The sequence below is a fragment of the Colletotrichum gloeosporioides genome (assembly GCF_011800055.1).
Source record: "Colletotrichum gloeosporioides strain Lc1 chromosome Unknown consensus_7, whole genome shotgun sequence".
In the NCBI taxonomy this organism is placed as follows: domain Eukaryota; kingdom Fungi; phylum Ascomycota; class Sordariomycetes; order Glomerellales; family Glomerellaceae; genus Colletotrichum; species Colletotrichum gloeosporioides.
This window is the reverse complement of record NW_025544652.1, coordinates 1,249,869-1,271,364: the sequence shown is the minus strand read 5'-3', so window position 1 is coordinate 1,271,364 and position 21,496 is coordinate 1,249,869. Positions and strand designations below refer to the sequence as shown.

Below are 21,496 nucleotides of genomic sequence, written 5' to 3'. Positions count from 1 at the left end.
CGAATCCAATGGCAAGTTGCTGAAGCAGCAAAAGCACGTCGGGTTGCGCTAACAATCTGGAGTTTTACATGTCCATCGAATCGCCGCCGTTAGCGAAGCTGAAGCCGCCTTGTTGGGGAGCAGCGTTGGCGCCGAAACCGAACGTGCCGTTAGGACCGGCCGTCTGAGCCATGCCCTCGTCCGCATTCTCCTCCTCGTCCGAAAAGTACTTCTCAATAATGTTGTAGGCCTTCATGTAGATTTCTTCGTTGGCGTTGGTCTGGCACTCGTGAATCTTCTCCATGCCACCACACTCCTCGATGAACAAGGCGTAACGGTTGATCGAGTCAGGGCCTTCACCAGCAGCCTGCTTGTCGAGGTCGCCGACCTTAAGAATGTTCTCCAATCCATCCAAAGCGACTTGAATGATCTTGTTGTCAGGGCAGGCGAGAAGGTCGCACAACGGCTTGATGCAGCCCTGAGAAACCAAGTATCTGATCTGCTCCGGCTTCTGCAGACCACCCGATGTCGCGTTGCTGATCGCCCAGCATGCTTCCTTGCGTGTCTTCAAGTCACCGTTAGACAACAGGTGAATAAGAGGCGGAATGATGTTGGCATCGATAACCGACTGAATCTGAGCGGAGTTACCGGCGGTGATGTTGGAAATCGTCCAGCAGGCCTCCTTGCGGATACCATCCTTGTTGGAGCTAAGCAACGAGAGGAGGCACGGCAGGGCACCGCAATTGATGATCACTTGCGTCTGGACGTCGTCACCGGTGACAATGTTGCCCACGGAACGGAGAGCGGGCGTCTGTACGGAGGTAGAAGCGTGCATCAGAAGCTCAACCAGTCGACGAGGAATGCCTGCTTCGATGACAGCCTGAATCTTGTCGTTGGACCCATCGGAGAGGTAGGAAATAGCCCAACAGGCATCGATGAGAACCTCGTCGTCAAGGGAGTAGACGAGCTTAGAAAGAACAGGCAGGGCGGGAGCAATCTGGGAGTTAAGTCAGCAAAACAACGGGGCGGGAGGATAAGTGCTAGGCTACGTACGGTGTTCCAATCGGGCTGAGGAGTCTTGCCACGGCAAAAGTTGCTCAGAGTCCAAGTGGCGTTGCGCAACATGCTAAGCTTACGGCTATCGCCGAGCAGAGCCAGCAGAGGCTTCAACGCGCCACAGCTAAGGACATAGTCGCGGCAGTGAGGACTGTCGCCGGCAATGTTGCCGAGAGCCCAAACGGCCTGTTCCCGTACATCCGGCTCAGGGCTGGCCAACAGCTCAACGAAGATGGGGACCGCACCAGCCTCAATAACGACCTGGGTTTGCGTGGCAGAGCCGGAAGCAATGTTGGTCAAGGCCCAGGCAGCCTCGAACTGAACCAGGGTGTGGGGGGAGCGCAAGAACTCGACGAAACGGCTAACGACACCAGTCTTGATAACTTCCTCGATCGGGGGGTTGCGCTCCTTGGACAGCAACTTTCGGAACTTTGTCGTTGCTTGGATCTGGAGATCGATCTGGTCGGAGAAGACACCGTTGACCATCTGAGGAAGGTCCTCGTTCAACTGCAAACAGTTAGCATCTTGTTCTCGGTGACTAGTAGCAACGTTTCTGATGTGTGCGAGTTGATGAATGCAAGTCGTCGCGAACCTCACGCAAGGCGTCTTCAGGTCTAGTGGGAGAGGACCGTCCCGACTCGCGCAAAGGTGAAGTGGGGCACAGGCAAGGCGCCCTGGCAACAGAGGGGGAAAATAAGACGAAGGGTGCGGCAGTATTGGTGGGGTTCAAACAAAGAAGACGACGACAGCGACGACACCATCGCAAAAAGGCGAGGAAAGAAATCAAGACTGACCTGGGACTCTGTGGGAGCGGTATCATCGTCGCTGTCTGGAGCAGCTCCGAGGGAAGCGCCGGGCCTGTTCTCGCCCGTTCCGATACCACGGCGCTTGGCCAAGTTCTCCTCTCTCTTCGCCTTGCGAATCTCGACCTGCTGCTCCTCTCTGCGGCGACGGAGCTCCTCAGGCTTGAAGGTGCTCTTCGCCTTGAAATTGGTGCGGCGATGCTCGGGGATGTACCGATCAGCCATGGTGGTTGTTAAGATGGATGCTGATTCTGGTAGTGATTGTTTTTGGGCCGCCCGTCAGGAGGGGGGGAAGGTAGCGTCTGACTGCTTTGAGCAGGCGAAAGGAAGAAACCGTCTCTATTGACAGATGCTGACTTGGTTGTCTGGCGCAGGGAGGCTCTCTCGTGTGTAAACACTGGAAATGCCGAGTTCGGTGTCAGAACGCGGGAAGAAAAGATGTTGCAGATGGAGGGGTGGGAAATTTATGCCACTGATGATGGGGGGAAGGAGAAGTCGGGGAGGATGAAGCGAGAGAGCGGGTCGACGAAAGAAAAGTGCAGGGCCTTTCGCCAAATCCAGGCAAGCCCGCTAAGGCTGTGTACGTACACTGGACATGTGGCATGCTTGAGGGTGAGAGCTTACCTAAGGTACCCGGTACGGCTTCTGAGGCCGCAAGCGAACACTGAACTCTGAGTTTTTTTCCTCTCTTTCTTTCCTCCTGTTAGGTGGGCAGGCACACTGTGCAATGGCGGGCTTTGGCTCTCCAGATGCTTCTCATTAGCTGAGTCAGGGGAGGCAGTTTAATTGGATAGGTAGTAAGACGAGTAGCTCTGTAAGAGATTGTGACCCCACAATGGCGCTGCCTCTCTTTGCTTAGCCTGGTTTCCTAGGCGATTATGTCATGAAATGCTAGGCAGGTACTTCTTTCCACATCACCTCTGGAGGTCGATGACGGATTTACCTCCCCAGACTGAGTAAGACGCTGAGGACGGTAGGTTGGCTTCTAGGCCTCAAAGGTGCCCGTTGTCTACATCTATGCACTAATTATTTCTCAAGATAATGATTGAAAGCTTTGCCCTTCAAGATTCCGCGTGCCTTGATGCGTCTGCTTTATCTTTGCATTTGACACTTGTCCGTTGTTCCATATCTGTTCTGGAAGAGACCTACTTCAAAGCGAAGGAAAAGACATGAGTGTACCTGCAGCCCTACTCTGTGCTGCTTCCAAATGTTCTGCTGCCTGGCATACGTTGGACGTGGAGATGGAAGCACTACCAAGAGTGCAAGTCGAACTTTTGGGTAGTTCCATTGTTTCCATTCCACCCACGCACAGGCCAGGCTGGGTGGCTGTGGCAAAGCGAGTAAGTGCACCTTCCACCAGCGAAGCACATGGTCTCGCGAAGTGACATCCGATTTGGTGGGGTACCTCAGCGCGTCTCACAGGCCCTCAAGCCACCGACACGCGTCTAGAGGAAGTCAACGACCGAACCACTACACAAAACACCATTCTGGTCCTTGCAAGAGGCGTTTGTCGTCGACGACGACGGCGATACTGAGTTACCGCCAATAATCAACCCTTCTTTTTGAACGATTCTGTCTCCTTCATGTTCCCTACCTCACCTGTCTAGAATAGCCAACATGGCCGAGACAAGTGCCGACATAGGCCTTCCTAAGGGCTTCACTGCGCTGGCAGATTTCATGGAGGAAGGACAAATCAAGCCTTGGACTTTCGTCGACGTGATCGGTGTCGTCAAAGACTTTCGGGCCCCAATGGAAACAAGACATGAGGGTATGTTTTCGACCTATTTCTAAGTCAAACTACTTTGGGCAGCCTGACACGAAATCAGATATGAAGTGCGTGCTTCGCCTGATTGATATTTCGATCCAGGACCAGGTGACTTGGGACGTAGAGTTGAATATTTTCCGCATACAAGAAAAAGACATGCCTAAATGCGGTCCTGGAGATATTGTTGTTGTCCACCAAGCCAAGGTGCGTGCGTCCACCCGAGGTTCTGTATTCGTGTTGGCTAACATTGATTCCCAGGTTCAAAAGCACTCTGGATCACTCTCTCTTTTGACGAACAGAGCAACGACTGCCATTCATGTCTATCCTGCGTCCAGGATTCCCCCGTATCCTCAGCCGGCCTCTCAACCCTTGATGCCGTCTATGAAGGATGCGGGTCACAAGCCGAGGCCTGACGCCGAGAAGTATGTGTCCTGGCTGCGTCAGAACATCAAGTCAGAATGCATTCCGGATGCTGAAGTCTTCGCGACTCGTGTGGCGCAGTCAATCAAGGGGAAGAAGCAAAAGCTTTGCGAGCTTCAAGAAGTCAGGGATGGCACTTTCCGTGACCTGATCGTCCAAGTTGTCAAAGACCCATTTGATTCTGGTGACAAGGTCACGCTGTATGTGTCTGACTACACCGAGAATACGTCCTTCTATAATCACGCTTGGAATGGGCAGACGCAGGATGGCGGGAGAGACGGAGATCCCTACGGCTACACTTCGGGAAAGGCAGGCAACCCTAATGCGCAGGTCGATTGGGCAGGTCCCTTCGGCAAAAGGTGCATACAGATCACTTGCTACGAGCCACACGCATCGCTTATCCGCTCTCAAGTCAAGTGCGGCGATTGGGTTCATCTTTTAAACATCCAGATCAAATTCGGGAACAACGGACTGAACTTGGAAGGCTTCCTCCGTCAAGACCGCACCGACTTCGCCAGAAAAATGTCCATAGAGGTTCTTGATCCACAAGAGGACCCGGAAAATGTTCATCCTGCCCTTAAGAACGCGATAAGGAGAAAACGCAATTACGAAAAAGAGTTCAAGGCTCAGAAAAAGGAGATCGATTCGGTCATCGGGAGGACGAGCAAAAAGCGGCCTGCACCTGACCAAGCAGAGAAACCTTTGAACTCAAAGCAGAGACGAGCGCTTCAACGAGCGCAGTTGGCCGAGAAGGCAAAGGGGGACGAGAAACCTGTATTGCCAGCTGCAGCTCCTCTCCCTGACCTTAACCCCTTAGGTAACCGAGCTCAACTTTGTATTATGTGTTTATTGCAAGCTAACAGAAACCAAGTGACCTGCGAGCATCACGACAAATCGACGAGCCTCATACCTGATATCCTGGAGCCGGCGACCCATGAAGCCACAGTGCAAGGATCCACCGTTATTGTCAAACTGCCTTTCACAGTTGCCCAATACCGTGCCAATGTGCGCGTGATTGACTTCCACCCTCCAAGACTCGAAGACTTTTCTTCCGGCCGCAAAAGGACAGAGTACGACATATTGTCTGATAATTCAGACTCCGAGTCCGTCTCGAACTCAGAAGAGGAAGATGGAGGGACTCTAGACAACTTCGTCGGCGAGCGCGTCTGGGAGTGGCGCTTTGCTCTACGCCTCCAAGAAGCGACATTGACGACGGCCGGCAAGAAGCACAGCACAGGCACAAAGAACAACACCTTCTGGGTTCTGGTTGACAACCTCGAAGCTCAGCTTCTAACGGGCCTTGACGCCTGCAATCTTCGCACTGACCCTGATGAGCTATCCAAGCTGCGCGAGAAGATGTTCATTCTCTGGGGTGATCTTGAAGAGAAGAAATCCAAGGCGCTAATTGATGCCAGTAACAAGAAAAAGACCAAGGCAAGCAAAAATACCCCCAGCGATCGACCACCGTTGGATAGCTCCGACGCTGAGATGACCGACGAGCCGTCTGGGAAGGGAGCTACCGACAAGACCGTTTCCAACCGGCCCTTTACTTGCTGCGTGCGTCAATATGGTGTGCAGGTAAAGGAGCCCAATGAAACGAAGGCAGACGCGGGATATGGCAAGCGATGGGAACGGGTGTTTGGACTTTTTGGGACCAAGATATGTGGTGGATAATGGAACGGAACGGGACCATGGATACTCACTCTAGGATATATGGCGTAGGGATAAATTGGGCAGGTTGAGACTACGACTAATGACCGTCGGCATCGTATTGGAGCACATCGAGAGGGCACGAGGGATGACGTCTTGTTTACAATGAAATCGTGTCGTATTAGCTACTAGGAGAGCTAACCGTCTTTTCATCCTTCCAACGCCGCCAAGCCAGTAGAGTGAGCCATCCTAGTGGGCGCCTAAGTTCGCTATCGCAGCCTAAACATTATCCTCCCCCCCTAGGAGCGATACTAAGACTGCCCACAACATCGTCAACCGAGGCACGAAGTCCGCATCAACAGGACACGGGAGACGTACGTGAGCAGAGCGCGGAAACAAAATGATAAACGGGCTGGGAGCCCGGCTAGTCGCCCAATACATCGTCGTCATCGGCATCATTATTAGCTGGAGCTTCCTCTGGCTCCGGCTCTTCTTCTTCCTCTTCCTCCTCCAATAGTTCGCGCCGGCGTAGGTCTTCTCTGGAACCCTCTTCCGGCTCTGGCTCAGGCTCCTCAAGCCCGTCCTCTTCTTCTTCGTCGTCTTCGACGACAACTTCTTCACTCCGCGCTGGCTTCTTGGATGCTGGTTTCGCCGCGGCAGTCTTTGCCCGTTGAGCCTGCTTCTTGCCGTAAAGATGTTCTCGGACTTTGTTCTCGTCAAGGAAAGCAACAACTTCGCTAAAGTTCTTTCCCAGCCGGGTCTGGTTCCGAAGGAGCCGCTTACGTAGTTTTCCGGCATGGGGACCTGACTGGTCCAGGACCTTCTGCACGACAGCCAAGACGTACTTGGCTGCCAGCTCGCAAAGAGCCTTCTCGGACTTGAGTTCTAGAGCGAGACGCTCTTCGAAGCTAAGAGTCTCATCGTCGTCTTCCTCATCGTCAGAGTCATCGTCATCCATGGGCTCCTCGTCATCCGCCGGCTCGTTGAGCGTCTTTTTCGTCCTCTTCGCATAGCTCTTCTCGATACCGTCGTAGATGGAAATGAGCTCCGGTAAGAGCCTCGGCTCAAGTTCACGCATAAGGCCCGCCAGCTTCCTATACGTCGCGGTGCCGCGAGTGGGCTCAACAAAGTTGCGCAGAGTGCCGAAAAGAACGTGAACGTCGCATAGGGCGCCAGCGGCAAAAAGACGAGTGTCATCAATGACGGCTCGCGACGAAAGAGTCTTGATCAAGTTGGTATCGTACTTTTTGCGCAAGACGGATAACTCATCCACGACAGCATCGGAGACTTCGGCACCGCTGTGGATGACTTTTTCGAGGCTCTTTACCTTCCACATGAAGTAGAACTGTGTGGCTTTAATCGCAAAGGACGCAACCTCGTCTTCCAAGTCGTCCAATTCCTCGTTAGGGTCATCGAACGTGCCGCGGTTGGCGATATTGATCAGAATCTCGATCGACGACGACATTGAATCGGCCGCCCGACCTTCGGCCTCCAGGATCTCGACAGGGTCAGAGATGCGAGCAAGCTCACTAATCTTCATAAGAACAGTAGACAGCGCTGTGAGATGCTCTGCCTCAAGATTGCCTCTGATGGAAAGCTCACATGTCTTGTCGAAGCCACGCAAAGTTGTAATGACATTCTCCCACAGCACAGCAAGCTTTCCATCAGTGAGCTCCTCAAGCTCTTCATATTGTCGAGAGTGAAGGAGGGCAGCAGCCGCTTCGGCAATGACTCTCTTATCATCGTGTCTGTTGAATTGGGTGCTGATCTCATCCAGCAGCTTCTCGTATTTTGTCGAATCCTGCCGTAATGTTTGGAAAACCTCAAGGTCGAGAAAGTGCTCCATTCTGAGAACAATAGTCGCAGTGGCAGGATCGGCTCCGAACTTGTTGAGAAGTTGAGGGATGGCCGTCGCGAGATCCAGAGCAGTGTCTTCTTGTGCCTCGGCGACTTCGGAGCGTCCGCCCCTCTTCCTAGCCTTTTCGGCTTCTGCCGATTGTAACAAGGACATTTTCACTGCAGAAGCGAGAACCTCCAGAAGAATAGCCTCCTCAGAACCCACAGGACCGACAGCTTTCTTAAAAGCCGTTTCCGTAGAGGCACTCTTGGATCTCGACTTGGAACTGACAGTGTGATCGTAAAGCAGATAGCCGGACAGGACTTCCCACTCCTTGACGAACGGAACCTTGTCGAAGAGCACCTGAGCAGCGAGTGATATCCTAGTATCAGGTACGCTTGCTTGAAGAACGTCGGCGGCAACGGCTAGACCTTGAGGGTTCGCGTCTTGCTGTTCACCCTCAAGCTGTTCGTCGTATGCCGCAAGTGTCTCTGCCAAGCACTTGATGTTGACCCACGTGCTGCGAGGCGAGTCGTAGTCGTCCTCTTCAATCTCGCCGAAAACTTCATCCAGCGCATCCTGGCCGCCGAGTTCCTCCATTTTGGTAGTGATGAAGTCTTCAACGCAAGACACGAAGAAGCTCACTACTGATTTCCGAATTCGAATATCGCTGTCGTATATTAACTTGCCAATGGTATCCATTTCTTCCGGTTCGAGCATTCCGGCATCCCGGAGAACATTAATGACGCTCACGGCTGCTACGCGCACGGAAACCTCAGCATCCTTCGTCGCGATTTCAATGAGGCGAGGGCGGAATCGGTCAATAAAGTGGCCAAGTTGTGAGATGCCACGTCTGAAAATACGTGCAAGTTGTCTCAAGACTTCCTGTCGCGTTGAAGCAACCGTGTCAGAAAGCATCCATCCCAGGTAACGAAGGTATTCCGGCTGCATGAAGACTGTGGGAAGACCCAAGATCCAGGATCCCAGTGCTTCGACACATTCTGTCCGGATTCGTGGATCAATATCTCGGTATCTGTGGATAAACGTGGTATCGAAGAAGTCCTTGATATGGTGGCCGCACAACTCTCTATTGTTGTTGGCCTCGTCAAGGCTGTGCTGCATTTCTGCAAGCTTTGCCTTGTTCTTGCCTCTCTTGGCTTGAGCGACCTGCTGTTCAATTGCCGTGATGCGCGCATCAAGAGTTGTAGCGACCTCGATCAACCCGTACACCAGGGAGAGGATGACGGTGGTCGCTGTGTGACGGTAGGGACGAAGCGACGAAGTTGACATGGATGCTATCCAGCGCACGAGGTTCTCCATCAGAGTCTGGTCGTTGTATAGGACATCTGTATCGTGAACACTGCGGACGACAGATTTGAAAAAGCCTGTGAGAAGGTCACGGAAGGCTTTGGTATTCTTTGCCCTAGAGATGAGGGGGTATTCTGTGACTTGTTCCTTCACGATGTCAGCAAAAGAGTTGGCCAACAAGAGAAATCAAATAGAGCGATAGCAGCTTACCTCCTGGAAAAGATCTTGAAGCTCAGTAAGACGAGCCTGACAGTTGTCAGGGTCACGAACATCGTCCTCAGTGATCTCGAGGTCGCAGCCAGATGCTTGCAGGACGAGGTTGACGAGTTCGACAATGGCGAGGGCATCATTCGCTTGATACCTCTCTTGCCACTTATCCGCAACGTGTTCAGAGGAAAAACCAGAGCCAAAGACCTCCGCTGCAGAGGCATGTCAGTGTGAGGTGATGGAAGGCAGAGCTACATTCCAGGGATGCTGCATACCATATAGGCCACTGCCTTCCTTGTCGACGGCAGCGATTCTGACCGTCTTCTTGGGCCGTGATGGCAGGCTTGCTGAGTGGCCAGATGGGCCTACACCATTGGTCTTTGGCTTCTTGGTGGCGGGTTTCTTTACGCGGTTTCCTTGCGCAGCAGCAGATCGCTTCTTGGGCCTAGGGCGGGGACGTTCGTCGGCGCTGTCGCCATCGGTCATCGTGGCATCGGACAGGGGCTCGTTATCGTCATTCTCTTCGTCGTCCTCGTCGTGGTCGGGGCCTCTCTTGCGCTTTGGTGCGGTCACAGGCTCTGGGCTGAACTTCTCGGGGGCTCGCACGACGCGTCCTGACCGGCGACGCGACGAGGACTCGGGCTCGGGAGATGCTGTCGCGCTTTCCATGTTGTCGCGTGTTTGCGAAATGATTGCTGGAGCGTGAAAATGATCGCAGCAGTCGCGACAATTATTTCGCGCCGATGAGCGAAGGGTCGGGGAGGTGGCGCATACAAGGGAAAATGTCGCGTTCAGGCAATGCGAGTCGGTTGAAGATGTTTAGGCAATAGTTCTCCAAATTCGCGGGTGGGAGGACTGTGGATCGAGCAGCTGCGGCACTGTGCGTGTCATGTCAAGTGGGAGCATGGGCACTGTGACGGCCCCTGGAAGAACATTGCCTCAGCGGTGCCATTAGGTACGTACCCACCCTAACCCTGCTGTCACGTCTGGGATGGATGCGCCTGCGACTCTGTTTCCCCAATGAAAACCGAATGCGCCATGAGTGCGGCTGGATGTGAGAGTACATAACGGAACTCGTTTGGATGCCGTGAGTATGGTGGCTCTAATGCTCAATCGTTGGGGAGGCAATGGCTTGCAGCAGGTGCACAGTACAGAGAAATAAGAGTATGAGACTCGACTCACAGCATTTTGGCAAGACGCACGGGTCAGGGTGACGGCAAATGCACAGTACGTGCTCCGCAACTTGACTTTTCAATGCCACTAAGATAGATAGATACCAGGCAAAGTCAACAAAGTGCCAAATGCAAGCCAGAGCAATCTAAGGTCCGGCATCGCAACCTTGGAACCTCAGTGTTATTGATACCAGACCTAATAACGGACACTTCAGGTGAGCAACATACCCATTCGTCCCATTAACCGTGTCGATCGATACTGCTCTGCTGCTTGTTCCGTCGGCCTCTTCTGATGACCTTTGGTAGCCGAAATCGCGTGTGCCTCTTGCATCAACAATGACCTGATGGACTCTTCCTGACAAGCCCCTATATAGCGATCAACGACTTCTACGCCGCGACAACAGCAACTATGGGCTCGCCGTTTCCAAAGTCCTCGTCGGCTGCTGGGGAGGGCGAAATTGTTGCTCAGTTATTGCCAAACGGGCTCTCGGGCTTGCAGGCCATGTCATACCAGTATCCACTGAAACTCATCTCCCCCTCCCCAGCGGCCGACCAGAAATGTGTCCTGGTGTTCCTCTTGTCTTACGGCGGCGGACTCGTTGGAGGCGACAGCGTGAACCTGTCTATGCGTGTGCTCCCAAACGCGAAGCTCGGTGTTGTCACCCAGGGTCACACCAAGATCTTCAAATCACCGTCTCCTGACGTCGTCACGCGCCAGAAGCTCGAGGTCAACATTGGCGAAGAGGCCGGTCTCTGCCTCCTGCCGGATCCTGTGCAGCCTTTTGACGGAAGCGTATACGAACAAACCCAAATCTTCACAGCAGCACCGACTGCCTCTCTGTGTCTGCTGGATTGGGTGACACAAGGCAGAACGGCGCGAGGCGAGGATTGGAGTTTCGTCAAATGGTCTGGGCGCAACGAGATTTGGTCCTCTTCAGAGACCCCAGGAAGCAAGAAGCGTCTGCTCGTGAGAGACACAGTCACTTTGGACAGGAACAGCCAGGGCATGGTCGGGAGATCATTGCGAGAATCGATGCATGGCAACGGGTTATTTGGTACTCTCATTCTTCGCGGCCTGCAAATGCAGTCGGTTGGCAACTTTTTCCTCGACGAGTTTGCAGCACTACCCCGCCTGGGCGCAAGAGATTTCAGGTCTGCAGAGATGCGCGCTGAAGAGGAAAGCAATCTGAGCGAGTCTGAGTTGTGGCGACTGAAGCGCATAGAGATGGAAACGAAGCAGAGCATCTTGTGGTCAGCGGCCAGAGTACGGGGTTGTGTCATTGTAAAGTTTGGAGCGAGCACTGTCGAGGCCGGCCGCTTGTGGATTGGAAGCATGTTATCCCGGGAAGGCAACATTACCAGAATCTTCGGGGAGCAAGCATTGATGTGTGTGAAGTGAAGGTGTGTTACTTCAAATATTTGAAATTATTCAGGAAACGTTTCAAGGTCATTCTTTCGAGCTGATCAAAAACAGGTGACGTTGGTTGAATGCCCGCCCGACCATCACTACCTACGCCTCCATACCTCATACCTAAGTTACCCTAAGGTAAGCCCACTGCTGCGACAGCGACCCGCGCGGGGTGGGTGACTCACCCCACCATGGGTGCAGCACCTCGACTGGAACTTCCCTTAAAAATTACAAGGCGCCTGACGTTTACTTACCTAGTCCCCCACCCCGCTAAGTAATCNCCATTTTTTTTTTTTTTTTTTTTTTTTTGCTGGAGACATACAGATTTCATTCATGACTTCGACGACCCTGCCATAAGACTTGAAGCCGGCAATTGCTCTTGTACCCTACTTATTCATCCATTCATTGTGCTTCTGAGCCACAGTCAGCACATAGAGCAGCCAATTACAATGCCCGAGGGTACTACCCCGGCTCGGGGCGCCAGCAGAGCTCGCGGACGAGGAGCCGCCAGAGGCAGAGGAGGCCGCCAAGCTTCTAGTTCTACACCCAGCGGCGACACTCCTGCGCCGACTTCGAGACCTTCTTCGGCCCTTGGAACCGCTTCAGCAACCGTCACACCCTCCAGATCCGAGCCCGCAACGCGGCAATCCACACGAGGTACCTCGACAGGCAGATTTCGACCCAGAGTTGTCCGCAGAGATGAGGCGTCGCGAGACGTCCTCGCTCGACAGGAGCAGGACAAAGATAACGCGAGGGCCAAGGCGGAGGCTCGCGCACAAGCTCGTTCCCGCGGTCGCAGTCGGAGAGCTCGAGGAGATGCCATGGGCAGAGGCGGAATGATGGGCCGGACTGCCGTTGCAAGTGGCCCTTTCTCGCAAATACACTTTGAAGGTATGCTTGGATATTGAAAATCCATGATCAAATGTACTGACTCAGTCCTAGGAGGCTCGAGATCCTCTGGGGGATGGGGAGGTGGCGGCGGCGGCGGCGGTGGTGGTTCTGGCGGTGGATTCTTCGGCGGAGGCGGCCGTGCTAAGAGCGAACGGGGTGCCTTTGGGGAGGCATCTGGTCGTCGCGAAGCTAGAATCAATGCCGATAGACTCGCTGGACACCTGGTCGACCGAGAACCCGATTCCGATGACGAAGCGACGGCAGCCCTAGTGAACTCAAAGCCCGATAACATCTGGCCCATGGGCATCGCGCGAATCGACAAAAAGGAAGAAAAGAAGGTTATTGCGACAACAGCTGAGCTCGAGGCTGCTGAAGACGGCAAGGCGGAAGAAAGTCTCTGGGTCGAAGACGGCCCATGGTCTGGTCCAACGCCTCAGGTCGGCGAGGAGACGAAGGTCTGGCATGCAGCACCCAAAGGTGCGGTTCAGGTCAAGGCAGAGCCGGGAGCCGAGTCAGGTGCTATGGAGATTGATCTCAGCATCGTCAAGTCAGCAAACAACGAGGCTGAGGAGAAGCCTACCCCTGAACCGAAGGTCAAGAAGGCATTGGCTGACCCTGAGGTGGACATGATCGCACAGGACATGCAGCTCCTGCTGAGCGAGTTGGGCACCGTCTCGGACGAGAACTCAAAAGCACCCGAGAATGGCGCTGTGCAAGACAAGGATGGCCGACTCTACCTATTCCAATTCCCCCCTCTCCTTCCGCCACTGCATCCTTCTGCCGCTCCAAAGGTCAAGCCCGAGCCAGACGATGTCGTCATGCTCGATCAGCCGAACGGAGGATCTGTCGATCTCACGAAATCGGATGAAAACATCAAGCCAAAGATTGAGGAAGTTGACAAGAATATTGATCTTACAGATGTTTCTCAGCTCGTCTCGCAAGCTGGCATGATGGGCAAGCTCAAGGTCCGCAAATCAGGCAAAGTCGAGTTGGATTGGGGTGGCCGCACTTTGGAGCTCAGTCCTGCCGCAGGTATGAACTTCTTGACGACGGCAGTGATTGTGGAGGAGTCGGACGAGAAAACGAGGCAGGGAGTTGTTGGCGGTGACAGTATTGGCATGGGCAAGATCATGGGCAGATTCGTTCTCGCTCCGACCTGGGGCGATGAGGAAGAATGGGTTGTCGATCCGGAGGATCTTGTTATTGCCGAAGATTCGGACTGAGGAACATCCAGATGAGGATTACACTGCACGCACCGTCCTTGAATGCGGCTAGTTCCGCAAGACATACCTGGAGTAATGGAAAAGCACGTTGCATTGATCAGATGTACAGATGTACGGAGGGTACGGTGTGAAAGCGGATGGACACCCAAAAAGGATAAAAAGATACCCTACTTTAGTTCGGACTGTAGCTAATGGGACGAACATGAGGGACGGCGTCGTCACGTCGGCCTTCCCCACAACACGCATATACTCCGTGACCCAAGCCACGACGACAGCGCTTACTGCGGCGTACGATTCATCCCTATTGTCAAAATGAAACGTTTTCCTTCCTTTTTCCACCTCTTGCTCCTTGCGGTGGTATTGGAAAGAGGAGACGAACCCGAGGAATAGAAGATCGGTCTAAGCACTGTGCGTCCCTTACGCCCCCGAGCTTTACGACCGCAATTGAATTCACTGCAAGAATTCGCGAATGCCCTCAACTGTCCGAAATGAGTACAGAATCGGGGTCCGCTGCGTCGGGACCTCTGCATGTCGTCATCATTGGCGCCGGTCTGGCAGGTCTTGCGACAGCTCTCGCGACCAAGATTGCGAATCCATCCCACCGAGTTACAATACTCGAGACGGTCAAAGAGCTTCAAGAAGTCGGGGTGCGCATCATTCAAACCCCACGAGACCCTCTGTTGCTTACACTTCCCAGGCTGGCTTACAACTCACGCCCAATGCAACCCGCTTGCTCGAAGCTTGGGGCCTTTACCCGGCTCTGGCACCTCTCGCGACCCTCCCTTCAACTCTTTCTGTCCTCCGCTACGACGGCAGCCGCCTCCTTGCCCACGAACCCGATCTTCAAAAAACAATCGAAGCTCGCTACGGCCATCCCTTCTGGGGCCTTCACCGCGTCGAGCTACAGCGCGCTCTCGTCGATCGCTGCGAGGCGCTCGGGGTCGAGATTCGTTTGAACTCCCGAGCAGTCTCTGTCGACTTCGACCGCGCTGAAGTCACGATAGACGACGACTCAAAGTCCAGCCCTGGTATCATCGTTTCTGGCGATGTTATCGTCTGCGCAGATGGCATGTGGAGCACCACCCGGGCTCAGTTCCTTGACTGTCCCAGCCCGCCCGCGCTGACCGGCGACCTGGCCTTTCGCATTGCGATACCCATCGACTCACTCAAAGGCCCCCACAAGGAGGAGCTCGAGGCGTTCATAAAATCTGAGACGGTTAACTTCTGGATCGGTCCGCAGGGCCATGGGGTCTCGTATACCGTCAAGCAAGGCCGCATGCTCAACCTCGGTCTTTTGTCGCCCGACAACCTCCCCGAAGGATCAACCAAGGTCGTGGGCGACGTTGAAGAGATGCGCTCGCTCTTCTCGAAATGGGATCCCCTTCTGCGCAAGCTTCTGGACCAGGTCGAGAGTGTGCACAAATGGAAGCTCTGCTGGATCGAGCCGTTGAAGGAATGGGCGAGCCCCGAAGGTAAATTTTTCATGGCTGGCGACTGCTGTCACCCGATGCTTCCTTATCTCGCACAAGGCGCGAACTCGTCCCTGGAAGATGGAGCTGTTCTGGGATATCTCCTTGGAAAAGTGAGCAGCGGAGAGACGAAGGCCGCGCAGCTTCCCGCGGTGGCGGCGATGTATCAAAGCCTCCGCATGGGCCGCGGCCAACGCATCGTCATGGAATCCTTCCGCCAGCGCGATGACTTTCATATGCTGGATGGCCCAGAGCAAGAACGTCGCGACGAGATCATGGTGGCGTCGCTAGAGCCCGGAAAGGAACCCGAACCTGGCTTCCCTTCGCGGTGGACCTGTCCTGAGATCCAGAGGTTCTTGTATGCTTATGACGCATACGCGGAATCTGAGAAGGCGTACAAACAGAATCCATTCTGAGTTTTGAATGAGCCTGATATTGCCTGCTATTCAGTTCACAGCGTCTGAAATCATTATTTAGCCAAATTGATCTTGGCCGGAGGTGGCCGCGTAAAACCCACATGATACAAAATACATCTACGCTCTATTTTTGAAGTTCCTGGCCTACCAATGCCTAAGATTTTGTGCGATTTCTCCGCGTTTGGCGGCGGTAACCACTTTCTCCCAGATGAAGCGGAATGTCCACTTAGGCCGTGAGTACCGTATAAATGTAGCACAAGTTTGATAATGTCGTCATCGTCGTGGATTTCTCTCTCCAATTCGTTTTAGTTACTTCTCCCAAGACCAACCCGGCCGCTATGCTGGCTCTGCGCGTCAAGGCCGTCGAGTTCCACTGACGATGCGCTCGGCGAACCGCTCCCCCCTCTCCAGGTATTCCCAGACTTATTCGCCCCTTCTATAATGTACATCTCGCTCTTGACGACGTCCGCCCTTTTCCGGTCCGGCGGTGCCATGAAATCGGGTGTGAGCTGTCCTCCATCCGTCTCTTTTGATACAGCCGCGAACGTGGGCTCCCGAGGCATCGAGCCGATCTCGCCGTCGTGTTTCCCAAAGCCACCCATTTCCATGTTATCGATGTCGTCGAGGTCGTACCCAGGCGGGCGGCGCACCGACCTTGTTGTTCCCGATCTCATGGGCCCTGATCTCATGCCCCCGCTCATGTTGCTCATTCCCGGCGTTCGGTCGGTGGATGTGAATCCATTGAGTCGCCAGGCTCGGAGGAGAGGTCGGATGGTAACAAGACTCGATGCGACGATTGCGACGCCCGGTTCGACAAGAGTCCACACCATGGCGTCGGTTCCCATGACTGTAAGCGAGGTCAGCATAATCTATGCGTGGGCGTTTTATACTGGTTCCTCGGATCCATGTCCGAGGCTGGGTGGACAGCCTACATAAAATGTCACTCAAGTCGCTCAGGTCAGCGAGGAACTTGAGTCTGATCAATGTGGCGATGCTAGCGCTGTTGACCGGTTAGCTCAGCGTCTATTTTACGGAGGCTCGGTCAACTTACAAGATACCCAGGCCAAGAATCACAATCACGGTAGCCTTGGCCTGCTTCGACATCTTGACATTCCAGATAAGAGGGATAGGAATCAGAGCCTGCAAAGTCAGAAATTGCTTTGACCTACATATAAACGCCATCAAATCAAAGACAAAACTCACGTAGAGCCAGTCGCTCAGGATGGTCATGACACTGATTGAGTAGGCTGCTGCAACAACCGCGTTTGGCGACACGCACTGGGAGTTCACGATTGTGTTGTCCCATTGCGCCTCTACCGGAGAGCATTGGAATATATTCCAGAAGAAGATAACAGTGCTCCAGACAGTAATAATCGCCAAACTGACGTAGATTATCCAGTTGTAAACCTTGGAAGTCGACAGTCGCAACAGAAATAACCCGATGCTCAGCTTGATGAAGAGCATGTTAAGGACATATGTTGCCGTGGCGATGGCTTGGTACTGCACGTAAATGTTAGACTGGATGCTTACTGAAGCGCCAAGAGTAGCATACCATTAAAGCCGATATCTCTTCCTTCTGCTGGAGGGCTACGTTGTGATGGCCCAGCCCATCACGCACACCCACGAGAATGAAAGCGCAAGAAAGGGTAAAGATTGCCTTCGTCCATCTAGTTAGGATGAATCGCTGCACGCACTGGGGCAGGCGAGACTCACCTGCGCAACAAGCATGAGCCAGTCATCTGCTTGGAAACCCTTGGTCATGAAAGCACGAACATAGACGCGGAGAACGACAGAGAACCAAGAGAGAATAAGGAATGTAACGGCGGTGGCTACGAGAGCACCACCATTGCTCTCTGACAAGTCTACCTCAGCCATAGGGCTGTGGTACTGCGATGCTCTAAGGAATGACAATGGGAGAAGAGCATGGCCAAACGGGAGGAAAGAGAAGGGAAGCAGACTGGGGTGGTTTCGTATGCGGCCCGATGGGATTTAAGCTGATCAACCACGATAGACGGTGCTGGACTGCCAGGGGCCGTCCTGGTTCGGGCTGAAAGGGTTCATGGGCTAGAATCCTAACTTGCTCAAGGCGGACGAGAGAGGGTCGTCGAGTCTGAGACCCCCGGAGATGGGCCCCGGTAGGACAGGGTCGACATGTGGAGAGAGACGGGGGTACAGACGTGCGCCAGTCCGGTCCGGCTGAATGGGGATGGTGGTGAAGCACTTTGTAGGGAAGAGAGGCAGTGGGACTTCAGAGGCCTGGCCAGGTGGGAATCTTGGCTTCTTTGACTTGTAGTTTCTTTACTTTTTTTGTGCATGTAGTGGTACGCAGAGGGTGTGAAAGCTTGTAGGCGATTGCAAGGCTCCCTACGTTGAAGCAGACGACAGGTTTTGATGGATGTGGATAGGAAAAGTTCATGACCGGCAGCGATTGCTACAGCCTGCGTTTCCGGCGTGATGGAAGACAAATCAACGCGTTGTAATCGCTGACACTACTTATGCCGGGTCATAGTCTGCGGCTGTAATTTGCAACTGCGTCCGTCTCACGTACCTACACATAGTACGTGATGAGGGCTGCAGGAACGACGCGCAGCGATGGGGACCCCGGGCCTAGGCATGATCTAGTAGACAGAAGTACCATCCCGACGACACAGAGAAACGAACTAGGCTTGTCTGCAAGTCGTCTCGTTGGTTCGAGCACCTCGCATCCTTTCTGGTATGTGCATATCGGTGCCAATGACTGAAGGAAGAGATTGCAATGGTTAACACTTACAGGCAACCCAGTGTGAGGTGGCGTGTTGCTGTGCCTCTTCTCTGCTGAGACATCTGCAGCAAACCTGTTCCAGCAACAGGAAGGATAACAGTCGTTACCCGAGATCTCATCCACTCTAGACATAAAATCTTCATCAAGGCAACCCGGTGCTGCCCCGCGAGACAGTGACAGACCAACGCTGCAAGCTACTAAGCTTGGCCGATGTGATTCATCTCTCACTTATTTCCTGTTGGCGTCGACCGGGCTTCATCCCCGTCACGATGGGCCTAGCAATCAAGCTGGAAGTCAAGGATCGATTCTGGACCGACGGCTCTGGGTCAAAACATGGAAAATGGCCCGCTAGACATGGCAGACGAATCTTTGGTCGGACCCAGCGATTTGGATCATCCCTGGACACTAGCCGTGCAATATAATGCGCGCTAGTGAAAGGCACGAATTGCTGAAGTGTAGTAAAGGCATGCCGACGAAGGAAAACTGCACTAGAGATTGGCGCGGCATCATGAGGGGGAGGACATCTGGCAAGCCAGTCGAGTTGTGTGACGCAGTCGGCTACGACGACCCGAACGATGTAGTTGGCGGAAGCAAGAAGCAACGCAGCGGCAACGTCTGGTTGGATAATTCGAGCCTGGGTAGCAAACCGGTCGGCGTTCGGATGCAATCCAACTCAACCATGGAGGAGGGGGGTTGGCGTCCATGCCCTTCCCGCGTTGTAAGCCGGCCAGTGGAAGACCAAAAAGCAACTTGGACGTAACACAAGTCTGGTCGGGGGAGCATTGAAGATGGAGACAGCGGACGGGAGAGCTGCAATAAAGCCAAGAAACCGAGAAGGCAAAAGCAAAAAGACGCGCCTACCCCTGTCTGGGCTGTGCGTGTTGCAGCTTGTTGGTGTCCATCCCGAGCTGAGCGGGGATGGACCCGGATCGTCAGAGGACCGAGGAACCACTGCGTCTCTTCCATTCGACGGCTGATTCGTATTGCCTCAAAGACGACAGCACTTTTGCACGTGTCGATGAATGGCAGATGAGCAGGGCCGCCGGTAGATGAAGATAACCGCGCTTTCGATTCGCGGTAATTCGAGAACGGAGACATTCTGGAGCCTGCTAGGTGATCCACCATCACGTCCTAGGTCTGTGAAGGTTGTGCTGGTGCCAGCAAAAGGTCCTTGCTGCATCTTGACAAAACAACGCCGCTCCGCTCTCGGTTAATAGCGTGCTGGCAAGTATTGATTTTGATTGATGAGTCTTGGGGAAAGGAGATTTCGCTACTGCCCGTCAGCTACGAATGCTGGAGATGGGAGATTGCCAAAAGCTTGCCGTCAGTGACAGGTGGTCCGGCGGGGGTGGAGGATGGCCAGGACTCGGAGAAGGAGGGCATCTAATGCCCGGTTGTCCTCATTCTCCGTGATGGATCATGGGCGATGCTGTCCGGTACGTAGCCCGGGGGAAGAGTCGGGTCCCGCGTCCTCCGCCACCATTAACGATGGACTCGTGCCTTGCAGAAAAAGTTGCGTGTACGAGTGAATATGCACGCCCGAAGGATTGGATGTGGAACTCATCATCAATACTGAGTCCTGTCGCTGTGTGAAGTGGTGGTTCGCATCCGTCGATTGACAAAAAAAGGACAACGGGACCAAGGCACGGACTTTGCTCTAGAAGCGGAATGGAAGGAAGAAGACGATGACGAGGGTCGAATGATTCTTCAAATCAAGGCCCTACTTCGTCTTCTGCACCGTCTGTGCCCAGCACCGGTTATGTTGTCTTGGTTCTCGTCTACGAGAGCGGCCGCAGGAGTGGTTCCTGTCCGCGTGCATTGCTTGCATGGGCAACATGCAGCCAAGGTACGAAGACCTAAGAGAGAGCTGCGTCCAGACCGCGGCCAGCACCAACTACCCCGGCAGCTTGGGGGTCAGAGGAGCCGATGGTGCCAGAGAGCCCGACGCGAGCCATCTGCAGCAGTGGAAAGACAGAAGGAACAGGCAGGAGGAGTCGCTACCCATGAGCAATCATGTCAGCCTCCAAGGGCCTCTGTCTCCGACAAAGAAGGTGCGTGTCGCCTGTTCAAGGTATGTGGGCTGGCGGCTGGCCCTGCGGATACCTATCCCACATCTCGAGACCTCTTGCGGCTCCTCACTGTGGAATCTGGAAGGTCTCGGCTGAGGCTTATTCGACATTCGCTGGTCCGGGTCCACAGTGACTTAGCTGCGCGAAGCCCGCAAGTTTTTCTGTGGCCTCGGCAGAAGGAAGGGACTCGTTGAAGTTTGGTTCAGATCATCACCCGGATATTAAAACATCAAACTCTGCCCTCCACCATGTGCCTCCTTATGCCGGTCTCGCATCTAGTCCCCCTGAACAAAGCTCGGGACCTTGGTGTAGGGTATGCGCGAGCTTTGCCGTGAATAGTAGGGACGAAAAGCCGGCTCCGGTCAGCCGCTCTGCGTGTCAAGGCTTGTGGTAGAATCGTTGGTGTCACCCGTGGACGACTGAACGAGGGGTGTCCGATGCTTGAATGTAACGCTGCACCAACGGCCAACATCCCCTAACCGAGCCCGACATCATTCCGCAATCAGGCCATCGCAAATCCAACAAACGAGACTGCTGTCCGTATGGCATGAGTGCTGACGTTCCAGGTTGGTAAAGGCGTTTTGCGGCTCTCTGCTACCCGTAGAGTAGCCAAAGCGACGTTGATGTGATGGCGTCGCCAGACTGTGCCACTTTGGGTGTGACCCAGCGGCTGGCCGCGATTTATTTACATAGTATGCGCTTGAGACTCACGTTCTCTGCAGATTCAGATCCACGGCCAGTCCAGAGTCACAATTGATCTGCGTGGACGATTTGGCGAATCTTGTGGAGCGAGTGTACGAGGCGGCTCGTCGAGTCATGGGGTTGGGACGAAGCAAATACCGATTGGCGAGCAAGGAATACTGACAACTGACGCGATAAGATGCCCCTTGATTCGAGGACTGGCACAACGGGAGTCAACATACCCAGGTTGATATCTGGGTTTGAAAGGTCGAGCAAAGATGAACCAAAGCAAGGTAAGGTGCCCACTTGCTGTACTATGTAGGTAGGTACCGTACCTTACGGAAACTTGGACGGGGAAGTGCTCCGTGCGCCGGCTGCCAC

The 21,496-nt window shown here is 53.9% G+C and overlaps 7 protein-coding genes across 7 annotated transcripts; 4 read left to right on the top strand and 3 right to left on the bottom strand.

The window, feature by feature from the left end:
* Positions 1-64: 64 nt before the first annotated feature.
* Positions 65-2,063, bottom strand: GCG54_00001762 (Importin subunit alpha; the record flags this gene model as incomplete). Its single annotated transcript, XM_045401866.1, has 3 exons — positions 65-976; positions 1,033-1,542; positions 1,830-2,063. 3 exons carry the CDS (start codon positions 2,061-2,063, stop codon positions 65-67), a joined length of 1,656 nt encoding a protein of 551 aa, XP_045270595.1.
* Positions 2,064-3,455: 1,392 nt separating this feature from the next.
* On the top strand, positions 3,456-5,697 carry GCG54_00001761 (uncharacterized protein; the record flags this gene model as incomplete). The annotated part of the gene is made up of 4 exons (XM_045401865.1): positions 3,456-3,606; positions 3,665-3,807; positions 3,862-4,840; positions 4,895-5,697. The coding sequence occupies 4 exons, from the start codon at positions 3,456-3,458 to the stop codon at positions 5,695-5,697; spliced, it is 2,076 nt and encodes a 691-aa protein (XP_045270594.1).
* Positions 5,698-6,097: 400 nt separating this feature from the next.
* On the bottom strand, positions 6,098-9,694 carry GCG54_00001760 (Cohesin subunit psc3; the record flags this gene model as incomplete). Its single annotated transcript, XM_045401864.1, has 3 exons — positions 6,098-8,965; positions 9,029-9,237; positions 9,301-9,694. The coding sequence occupies 3 exons, from the start codon at positions 9,692-9,694 to the stop codon at positions 6,098-6,100; spliced, it is 3,471 nt and encodes a 1,156-aa protein (XP_045270593.1).
* Positions 9,695-10,606: 912 nt separating this feature from the next.
* On the top strand, positions 10,607-11,596 carry GCG54_00001759 (putative urease accessory protein ureD-like; the record flags this gene model as incomplete). Its single annotated transcript, XM_045401863.1, has 1 exon — positions 10,607-11,596. The coding sequence occupies one exon, from the start codon at positions 10,607-10,609 to the stop codon at positions 11,594-11,596; it is 990 nt and encodes a 329-aa protein (XP_045270592.1).
* Positions 11,597-12,054: 458 nt separating this feature from the next.
* GCG54_00001758 (uncharacterized protein) lies at positions 12,055-13,719 on the top strand (the record flags this gene model as incomplete). Its single annotated transcript, XM_045401862.1, has 2 exons — positions 12,055-12,496; positions 12,548-13,719. 2 exons carry the CDS (start codon positions 12,055-12,057, stop codon positions 13,717-13,719), a joined length of 1,614 nt encoding a protein of 537 aa, XP_045270591.1.
* A 488-nt stretch (positions 13,720-14,207) lies between these two features.
* On the top strand, positions 14,208-15,604 carry GCG54_00001757 (FAD-dependent monooxygenase OpS4; the record flags this gene model as incomplete). The annotated part of the gene is made up of 2 exons (XM_045401861.1): positions 14,208-14,366; positions 14,417-15,604. 2 exons carry the CDS (start codon positions 14,208-14,210, stop codon positions 15,602-15,604), a joined length of 1,347 nt encoding a protein of 448 aa, XP_045270590.1.
* A 305-nt stretch (positions 15,605-15,909) lies between these two features.
* On the bottom strand, positions 15,910-17,479 carry GCG54_00001756 (uncharacterized protein; the record flags this gene model as incomplete). The annotated part of the gene is made up of 6 exons (XM_045401860.1): positions 15,910-16,451; positions 16,537-16,604; positions 16,656-16,744; positions 16,808-17,104; positions 17,157-17,261; positions 17,318-17,479. 6 exons carry the CDS (start codon positions 17,477-17,479, stop codon positions 15,910-15,912), a joined length of 1,263 nt encoding a protein of 420 aa, XP_045270589.1.
* Positions 17,480-21,496: the final 4,017 nt, after the last annotated feature.